Raw genomic sequence first — 10,825 nt, 5'->3', positions numbered from 1 at the left:
TTGCAATAACAATATATTTTTAAAATACCTTTTTCAAGAAAGGCATTTGTAAATTTGTAAATTTGTACATTTAAAAATTTTAAAATTGATATAATAATATTGGAGCTTGCTGTTGCTCAATTTAACACATTTATCTCAATAATGGATAAACAAATTAACGGATACACAGTGAAGGAGAACAATTAGAAATAATTAAGGACGATATAGAAATAATCAACGTAGCTCTGAAAGAATTAACGATGAAAGGCGTAACAGTTTAAAGGGTTAAGGAAAAATATTCCTGTCAAGCAAGTGCAAATCAACGCAGATAATTAACGTGAAAGTAGTCGTAATGCAAAGGGTTAAATAACCATCTGTCGAAGCGGTGTTCGAACGATTTCCGCGCATCGATCGCCATATTCGCAAAGATCAATTCGATCCATCGATCCATCGATCGTCAAGGTAGATCAACAAGATCGGTGACCGGTCGGCGAAACGCGCTTGTGCAGCTGCATTAGCCGCATACAGAACGTCCTGGCCGTGTATAATTTAGCGTCGAAATCACCGGAGGATTAATCGAGAGGCGACCGCGCCGCTGGCCGGGACAACAGGGCGTTGTCTGCGGGCAACACGTGTCCCGAACGCAATCGACTGTGCGTAGATCGATCCACCCGTCCCTCCGCCGCTCCTCCAGAAACCGGTCGGTTTTACGAAAATATTTGGTTGTACAATCAGAACAGAAATCGAGAATGAAAATATTGGGTTCTACGGAAAGTTCGTGATAATTTTCGGTAGGTAGCGTGAGAGGCCTGACTGAATATATCACAACGATTGAAAACTAATAACACGTGTACATATTCTAAAAGAGATAACTTCAGCCATATTTGGAAAAAAGTTACGATTCGTTAATTTCGATCAGTTTTGTACGCCTTGGAATATGGCGGCAAATAAAATGCATTATAGGCATTTAATGCTTTTCTTTTTCCGAAAGGGCAAAAATGCCACGCGAGCGGAAAATGAGATATGCGCTGTTCTTAGCGAGGATGCTGTAGCCGAAAGAATTCTGCAGAAGTGGGTTGCTCAGTTTAAAGCTGGAAATTTCGACCTTGAAGTTCAAGAACGCCCAGGTAGTGTCCACTATAGCCGAAGCTATGATTAGAACAGAAATCGAGAATAAGCTTTTACCAAATAATGGAACAATAGACTCGGCAAAGTATTGCTCTAAAAAAAATGTGACGATGAAAATGACGGGAACTTCTTTCTACAGAAATTTGACCACGAAGATCATCCTGGCCTTGGCGTCATTGCTTAGGCACCGCGCGGGACATTTCCAGAAACGGGAGCCCCCTATTCGCCGGTGTTTCCATAATTACGGATCACCCTGTATGCATCGATATGCACACACGTGTACGTGCAGAAATGCATAGGCGCGTGTCGCCGCATACAGGATATATGTACGCGCGGGGGTGGCGGCCGAGGCGACGCGTCGAAGCCGTGCGCGTGCTCCTCGATCCCGGCCGATTTACGAGCAGATGCTACACGCGCGCGCGCGCGATCCGCGTATGACGAGCGCGCTCGGTTTATATGTATGTCCGCCCGGGATATTTTCGCGGACGTTCCACCGAACCGGCCGCCACCGATCACCGCTTTTCCTCCTTTATCGTCGCGTCACCGGTAAATCGTGTACCCCGTTAACGGTGAAAGTACCGACGAGCATCAGAATCACTTGGACAGTGTCCGTATCGCGTGTTTTAGTGCGCATTTGCATTCATTCGTTGCTGTTTATGGAGATTTTAGGTTTTAGATGCGAGATTTCAGGTTTTAGGTTATATCTTATATTTTCTTTCCATTTTAGGTTAGGTATGTTTTGGGTTTTTGTAAGTATATTGTATGGCGAAGCGTGTAAATTTTAGGAGTTTTATTAATTTTCTGGAATTTTTATATACTGTAAGATTTTTAGGAATTTTTCTAGAATTCTTATAAACTCTCTGCCGAGTTTTATGAATTTTTTAGAATTTTTATACAACTTCTCTACAATTTGTATAAATTATCGTCCACCTTGCCCAAATCCCTATAATTAACAAAAACAGTAAAAACATCAATTTTCCACAAACTCTATAACGATTCCCTCTACAAGCTTCCCCTACAATCTACAATCTCTACTACTATAATAATAACTAAAAATAATAATAACCACAAATACAAGTCGACATTAATTTCCCGCAATTAATACATTAAATCGCGCGCCAATTATAGCGTATAATCCATCTATAATTCACGCAGCTGCCATATCGTGCCCAGGGGTAACATTCGAATGAGTCGATTCGCGTGGAATTAGAGCAGCTCGGGGTTCGTTTTCGGTCGTTCGGCCGGCGACGAAATTACGACCGACGAAAGGGGCTCGGCGCGGAGAGGGGGGAGGAGAGGAGAGCGAAGGGTTCCGCCACCGGCCGGCCACCGGTTCTTTGAAAAGCCCCCGGGTAAAATAAGAGAATGCGAGGGCGTTTCATCGAGCGTCTGCGGATGACGGCTCGTTGGAAGTTAATTGAGCTCCGCGGATATACGCGGCGGCGGCGGCGGCGGCTGAAAAACGCGATTCCTTCGCGGAGAGGCGGCGTCTTACAGCGAGCACCCGACGATCCCCGGTTTTTATTTTTATAATTTAACCGAAGCATCCCGTTACTCCGCGAACCGTCGTTTCTCCCTAATATCGCCTTCCTTATATTCCGAGGATCCTTAACGGGAGGGGGTTAGACGTTTTATGGTGCCCGTGGTGTAAATCTCTCGAAGTTTAATTGACAATTGCTGTTTCAGAAAGCTTGTAATTCATTTAGCAAAATTTTTATATTTCTATCAATATAAAACACGGCTGTATAAAATATAAAATATACCAATATAAAACACAGCAATATAAAATATAAAATATTATCAATATAAAACACAGATATATTCCACATCATCTCGCAACAAATTATAAAGAAATTCAGAAAAATCGCAACCCTCCTCCTTTAAAATTAATTTTAAATAATCACCTACAAGCACTCCATCAAAAAACACCAATAATCCCCGATCAATCACAGTCAAATCAAGGCACAGTCCCCGCGCAACAGTTGCAGAGGCGTGGCCCGAAAGAGTCGACCTTGATACCGTTCCACCGTCGACGATCCTCTAGACTTTCTATATTCTTATAACCTCGGCCAGGAATAACAGGAATCATCCTCATCGCGGATAGCGTAGGCTCTCGAACGCGGCCGGCCTCTCGGAGCCGCACGATCCCGGGACACGACCTCGCGCAAGACACCACTGCGAGAGAGAAAGAGAAACGGAGAGAAAGAGAGAGAGAGAGAGAGAGATAGAGAGAGAGAGAGAGAGAGTGAGAAGGGAGAGAGGGGAGAAGACGTAGGGATTTTGCTTGAAGAACGAACCGGTGGGGGAGCCGCACGATTTATGATTCAGCCCGGCTGGGAACCGAGCATTAGGTATGCGGTTCATAGTACGCTTTAACGCGCAAGAAAGATGCAATAAATTGTAGCACGCGTGCTGGTACGTCCCGGTGCCTCTCCCCGGGAGAAAGATGGTAGGAAGAACGAACACGAAGAGGCCTTCACCCTTAACGAGGTTTCCCCAGACGTTTCCCGTTTTTCCGTTCCCGAGGCGGCCCAAGGACACCGTAAATTAATTTTCGTTCGACCAACCCCGCGTCGAACAGGGGGGGGCCTGCGTAGTCTTCGAGCGGCTAACCAAGATGGACGGCTTTGGGGGTCTTGCCGATGGGTGGAAATATTGATGATGTCTTTGAAAAGGGTGTTATATCCTCGAAAATGGTGCTATATCTTTTAAAAGGGTGTTGTGTCTTTGAAAAGGGAATTATGTCTTCGAACAAGGTTTAATGTCTTCGACAAGGTGAAGAGGGATGCTGTTAGCACTTTTGGGGATGAGGACTGATGCTCGATTTTTGGGGGTGAGGATTAAAGTGGATTTTTGAGGGTGAATTAATGTGGATTTTTCAGAGTGCATTGACGCGGATTTTTGAGGGTGGATTAATCTGGATTTTTAAGGGTGGAATAAGAATCAACCCTTTAGGGCAGTATGTCTACTCTCGGTCATCAAAGTTATCTACTTATTTTGTTCGTCACTTTTAACAAAAATTAATTGCGATCAGTATAACATACATTTGTTCATAAAACACTTAGCCAATCAAATAGGAAGACCTCTCCACTTTAAAGTGAGTCAATGAGTTTTCTTCTGCAAGCTTGTCAATATCTCTGTAAAGTTGTCAATATCTCTGAAAAATTGTCAATATCTCAGCAAAGTTTTACACCGCAGCAAAATCATTAATTCTAAAATTCCACAAGAAATCTATGTTAAATCTTTACCGGAACAAAAAAGTCGAAGCGACAAGCGGATCTAAATCCGCTTCGGGATCAACTTTCTTCGCTTTCGCCGGAGGATCGCGAGTAATTATCGCATGCACTCCGGATCGATGGCAATCGGACCACGGTACATACGTATAACCAACGTGCCATAAAATCGGCTTCGAAGCATTCCGAAGCCAGTCGACGCGCGTTGATCGAGCGTGGCAAAAACTCATCGTCGACGAAAGAATCGCCGCGCTTTCGACTTAATGTGCTGCGACGAGGATTACAGATAGAGACCCTCGCGTTTCGATATATTATATATAATATTATTGTTATTATTAATTTATATATATTATATTATATTATTGCTATTATTAATTTATATATATTATATAATATTATTGCTATTATTAATTTATATATATTATATTATATTATTGCTATTATTAATTTATACATTATATTATATTACTGCTGTTATTAATAGGTATATTACTTCAAGTTATTATTATTAATGCCTATATTATATTATTATTATTATTATTATTATTATTATTACTGAATATATAATATATACAAAACAACAAACTAACAAACATTGATACCGCGAAGGGAAAGCGGCAGCCCGCGAAATCGTCGACCGTTAAAATTTCGCGCATCCGTTCGCCCGAATTAGTTTTATCGCGAATAGTTAAACGGGATACAAAAGCAGACAATAGTCTATAAAGTACGGTGAAACAACGTTGCAGCAACGGGGAAGGGGGGAGGGGGGGGGGCGACTAGGTGCATAAATGCCGCCCGGGCACTTAAAATCGTTTACGGAAATTTCAGAGCGCGAGCGCGCGCACGCCGGGGAAAAGAGAACCTGCGCGCCGCGCGATAGGAATCCCAGCATAATGAAACGGGGGATTCAACAAAATTTCCGCGCGAGCACGTGGAAACAATTAACGATGATAACGACTCCCCCCCGCGGGGGCTGGAAAAGAATATATTGGGTCGGCAATTAAGTGATCGCGGATTTTCTTAATAAATGGTCTTTGCACGATCTTTTCTTTTTTATTAAAGTGCTCGAAGTGATTCGGTTGTATTGTTTTCTTACTGTCTAGGCTTTCATCTTCTTTTTCAACTTTTTTATAGTAAGAAAATTGTATCGATTAGTTATTTAGTTTCGTTTTTTATCTCTGCATTGAAGGTGGAAGGGCAAGAAGCGCATTTCAGAAATATTTTATTATTATATTATAGTATATTATATAGTATATTATAGTATTATTATAGTTATATATTATAGTATTATTTCCAAAAAGGCAGGATCAAAGCACCCGATAATTATACTTAGTTGCCAATGCAACAGAAAACGTGGCCGAACGTTGCCGAAGAATTTTCGGGGAAATTCGCGCGATAGGAATGCGCTGCGCTCTCCCCCCACCCTCCATAAAACTCGCGCAGGGTTGTTCGATAAGGGGGCAGCGCGTGATTCGTACGCGAAAAAACTGTGTTTCCGTTGTAATCACGGCGCTCTTTATATTAATAGGATCAGTTGTTGATTCGTAGTCACGGCGGACTTTTTTCATTTTATTGGGCGAGTAAAAAATGCGAATATTCCGGGGAGAATTTTATTTTTTTTTTCGAGCTCGTTCCCTTTAAAATCGCTGCGAAAATCCGAAATGGAGGGCTCGATGTGAAAAACGGATTCGCGACCCTTTTTTTCAATTAACGAAGTCAGTTATTGTTTTATATATCTTTTATGGCATTGCTTTATATTGTTTTATGGCTTTTTATGTGCAGTTGTTTCACAGATTGGTGCTCCTTTTGTTCTTCGTTTGTAATTTATTATATTATATTATATCAAGTTGTATTATATTATATTATTATACAATATGTAATAGTAATAATATATATAAATAATGATATATAATATGATATATAAAATAAGCATAATCGTTCAAAATGAATCCCACAACTCATCCCCATCAAACGCTTTAATATCAATATTACGACATAAAAATTTAAAAAATAATTAACATATTAACTTAATACTTTGAATTTCCTAATTATTAAATTTTACAAAATTCTTCTCAATTTCTTTCCAATATTTCACCTTCAAATTACCTCAAAATAATTTTATAAATTTTCGTCGAGCACACGTGACTCTTTCGATCGTCACTAAAAGGGTTAAAAGTAACCAATTTACACGATCATAAAAATTTTACTAGAACATCGTGTAATAATCTCGAGAGTTGCTTTAAGCTGGCCGTTCGACCGAAAAGGGTTAATTCCATGCACGCGCCGCATTATTTTCGCTTGCGACGCTCGCGACGCGGCGTTTCTAATTAGAGTTTCCCCGTATAATTGAGATACAGCTCCCGCGATAAAGCTTATCTAGGTATAATTCGCTCGGCACCCGCGCGCAATTAACGGCGATCCGGTCGGCCCGCGCGCGCGTTGTGCCTACAATTTACGAGGAAAGAGACCCGCCGCGCCGCTCGCGGAAACCGAGCCGGGGAGAAAGCCGCGGGAAGGTGCGAACCGCGCAACACCTTTCTCTCATCTGACAAAAAACCGGTGGACCGCTATCATTTTCCAGAATCCGGTCGTCCTATCGGTTCGGTGCTCACGGCGATCGGAATCTCCGTAACGAGCTTTCAGAACGACGGAGCCGGTCGCCTTCCGTGCAATTTGTCGAAATTATTTATAACAAAAGATCACGAAAAATTAATGTGTCTAAATTTAATAACCTAAATTTCAAATTCAATTGGGAGAATTTTCTGAGATATTTTATAATTATTATAATAAATTTTGTTTTGCTCCACAGTAAGAGACAAGTTTCCCCGGATTCCTAATTAAACCGAAGAACGCTCCAATTAATCGACCGCCATTACACCGAACATAACCTCCCAAATATTGCGCCGCGACAACGGCTCCGACAAATGAGAAATCGCGAAGCAAAGTGTATCGCAGAAAATATCCAACAATCACTCACCGCTTTGACGGACTCGACGTCGCCCTTCCTGAGCAGATCCATCAGCCTCTGCCGCTCCATTTCCTCCTTGGTCACGTAGACCTTGTTCTCCTTGAGCCTCGCGTCGCGGGCGATCTCGTAATTGTCGCAGAGCACGTTATGAAACCCGGCGGCGGCCGGCTTCTGTTGGTGTCCGGCCTGATGAGCCTCGACGGCCCTCGGCGGCGAAGGGTCGTTCACCGAGGGGCCCTTCGCGGGCAGATCCTGCTTGAACTGCAGATTCTTCAAGAGGACCTCGTTGACCACCTCGACCCTATCCGCGAGGTCCTTGGCCGGCTCGACTCTCTCCGTGACCTCGTTCTTGACCTTCTCCTGGTTCCCATCGTCGTGTCGAGCCTCCTCCTGGTCGGCGCTTAGGCGAGCGCAGCAGCCCTCCTCGGCCTTGAACTTAGCCTGCCTTTCACTCTCCAGCTCGTCCAGCGGGATGGTCGCGGTCGACAGATTGCTGTTCTCCCGGGTGTGACAGGACTGGTGGCTCCTGTCCAGCGTCTCGTACGCCGGCACGTCGGCGTCCTCGAGCACCATGATCGGCTCCGGGGCGTCCCGATGCTCCTCGGAGCCGGCGGTCTCCTGGACACCCTGCTTGCCGGCCTGGAACGTGACGAACGTCCTCACGGGGTCCGATTGATCCCTCCTCGGGCTGATCGACTCCCTCCTATTCACCGGCTTCGACCTCCCATTAGCCAGCCCCGGGATCTTCAACTGGTTCAGACCCACCTCCGGGTACCTGCAGACGGACGCCTCGCTCTTCTGATCGTCCTCTTCGATCGTCTCCAGTTGCTCGTACCTCAACTCGCCGATCCTTTCGTACTCCTCTTCCTTCTCCTCCCGCGGCTCTTTGCTCTTCGTCTCTGCTTCCGCCTGCTCCCCGTACGCGGAGACTTGCAAACTCGGTCTCAGCAGCGACTCCAGGTCGTCCGCGTGGATCACCTGCGGCTGCAGGCTGCGCTCGTAGATCTTCTCCACGTGGTTCGAAGAGGTGTAGTGCGGTTTCGACTTGGCGGCGTTTTGCTCGTTCAATTGTTGCAGGGCGCCGTAGACGGCGTTGTTCGGCTTGAACGTCGACTGCGGCGATCCCAGCGGCGACGAGCACTTCCGATCCGTCTTCCCTTCGTGCGCGGACGACGAGTCTCTTCGCGGCAGGACCGGCGGCTTTCTAGCCTCGGCCGGTGCCTGGTGGTTCCGCGCGCGCGCCACTCGCGGCTCCTGTTGACCTTGCAAACTCCTCAGACGCGCGCCGACCACGGTCCCGTAACCGGCCCCCGTCTCCTGCCGCTGTTGCTCCGATTTGCCGGCCGCCCCGTCCCGCCTCTCGCGGCCGTCCCAGAGCATCCTCGCGGACCGATCGCTCCGCGAGACGTCCATCGATTTACAGGCGGCCGTGGAATCGCCGGCTGGTTTATCACCGGGACCCGGCCGCCTACTTTCTCCGTCCTTATTTGGCGAGATCGGCTCGCCTTGGTCACCAAGGCTGCCCGGGCCCTTCGGACCACCTCCTCCCCCTCCCCCTCCGCCGCCGCTGCCGCCGCCGCTGCTGACGGACCCCCCTGCCACGACAACGGGCGAAGCGAGGAGCACGCGGGGCCGCGGGCCCGTCTCTTCCTTAACGAGCGGCCTGCTCGACGCGCCGCCGCTGCTTTGATCCTGGCTGATGCTCGGGCTACGCTTGAACGACGCGCGTCGGCACGGGATCACCGACGGCGACGATCCCGTCGAGGTGCTCGCAACGCCCGATATCCTCCCGTAATCGGACGACTCGGTCCTGATCTTCCCAGGGCTCGCAGCGATCGCTCGCGATCGACAGCCACGCTCCTGGAATTCGATCGGTTTGTTAAATCGACGCGCGATTCGCTATCGTTGTCTTAACCCCTGTTAACCCCAGTTAACCCCAGTTAACCCCCGTTAAATTAAAAATATTTTTTAAACACAAATTTTGCTGTCATGGAATTATAATTAATTTCATATACGTCATAAATTTATTACAAAATAAACGTTTGACAAAATAATCAAAATATTCCTCCATAACTAATTCCGAGCAGAAATTGTTTAATTACCGTCACAATCTAATTATTATCTATATTACGTTATCAACCAAATTCCCAAGATCCTTCTTTTTCTCTCATTCGCGCCCTAATTGATAAAACAAGTAAGCCACTCAGCTCCCCGATCGTTCAGAGAACCAAATGTAACAGCCTCGAAGAGCTGGAACAGATCATGCAGGAAGCTCGCTCTGCTAATTAACGCGCAAGTATCAAAAGAAAAATCGCAGAAACCTAATCGCCGAATATTACCAAAGTTGCCAACCGATCGCCTCAAACAGTTACCTCGTTCTCCGTTTGGCCGTCCTCGTTGCTCGCCTCAATCCTCCTGGACCTGAAGCTGGAACTAAGAGGCCCCCTTTGTGGTATCCTGGACGCGGTCGAAGGGCTGCAGTCCCTGGCGCGTCCAATCAGATTACTGGACGCGCTGAAGCCATAATCCTGCTGCTTGCTCCTGGTCTTCAGCGCCAGATACTCTTTGTACGTCCCCCGGCTGGTGTTCACGGCGACGTTCACCTTGTCCACTTTACGGTCGACCTTCTTCTCGGCGCGGCTGAGGTCGTCGTAGCTGGAAGACGTGCCGTTCAGTTTATCCCTGCCCTCGTCGATCGACCGGGACCTGGAGTCCTGTCGATACCGTCTCTGCGTCTTCTGATCGGCGCTGCTGTTCGACCTGGTCAGAGGCTTCTCGCGCGGATAGTTCTGGCTCTGGGCCTGGCTAAGCCACTCGTCCACCCTCTTCTGAACCTCGCCCTTCCGCAGCAGCACCTCGGGCACCTTGCCTCTGCTGGCTTCGACGGTTAGGGTTACCGTAGGGGGATGATGGCTGTCCTCCGCGAGGTGCTTAGGGCAGTCCTTCTGCCTCTCGCGGGACCTCTGCCGCACCTGCGTCTGCTGGTTCACCTTCAGCACCGGTTGAGGCTTCTCCCTGACCGGCGAGCACTTCGGCTGGCTGCTTCTAGCAGTCGGCACCTTCGGCTTGTCTTGTTTCTTCTGCTGGTCCATCATCACCGCCTCGAAGTTGGAGACGCTGATGCTGCCGACGTCGCTGAGGTCCGACGACCGCCTGCAGTCGAGGTCCTCGTACTCGTCCAGGATGTTGTTCACCGACTGCGTGTCGATCGAGCTGATGCTCTTCGACTTGTTGCGCACGACGCTCTCGTCGCTGGACGAGTAGCCGTGGTTCTGCTGCTGATGCTGATGATGCTGCTGTTGTCTCTCTCTGCTGGCCTGCCTCTTGGTCTTCGACTTCGGCTTCTGGTACCTCAACACCGCGTTCTCATAGCGATGGAGAGGAGTCTCCGAGCCCTGTTCCACGGCCTCTGGTTTGGTTCTCTTGGCGCCAGGCGACTGTTTCACGTATCTCTGCGCATCCTTCTGGCTGCTAGGCAGGTACGTTGTCTTCGGCATCATCGAGACCCGGTTCCCGG

At 47.3% G+C, this 10,825-nt stretch overlaps 1 protein-coding gene across 1 annotated transcript; it reads right to left on the bottom strand.

The window, feature by feature from the left end:
* Positions 1-7,317: 7,317 nt before the first annotated feature.
* On the bottom strand, positions 7,318-10,817 carry LOC144478062 (uncharacterized; the record flags this gene model as incomplete). The annotated part of the gene is made up of 2 exons (XM_078195781.1): positions 9,681-10,817; positions 7,318-9,168 (listed from the first exon to the last, which is right to left on the bottom strand). Coding segments are annotated over exons 1-2 (2,979 nt in total), but the record flags the coding sequence as incomplete, so codon positions are not given.
* Between the last annotated feature and the right edge of the window lie 8 nt (positions 10,818-10,825).

The sequence above is a fragment of the Augochlora pura genome, unplaced genomic scaffold (genome assembly GCF_028453695.1).
Source record: "Augochlora pura isolate Apur16 unplaced genomic scaffold, APUR_v2.2.1 APUR_unplaced_72, whole genome shotgun sequence".
Classification (NCBI taxonomy): Eukaryota; Metazoa; Arthropoda; class Insecta; order Hymenoptera; family Halictidae; genus Augochlora; species Augochlora pura.
The sequence above is the reverse complement of the archived record's forward strand: the minus strand, read 5'-3'. Positions and strand labels throughout refer to the sequence as shown.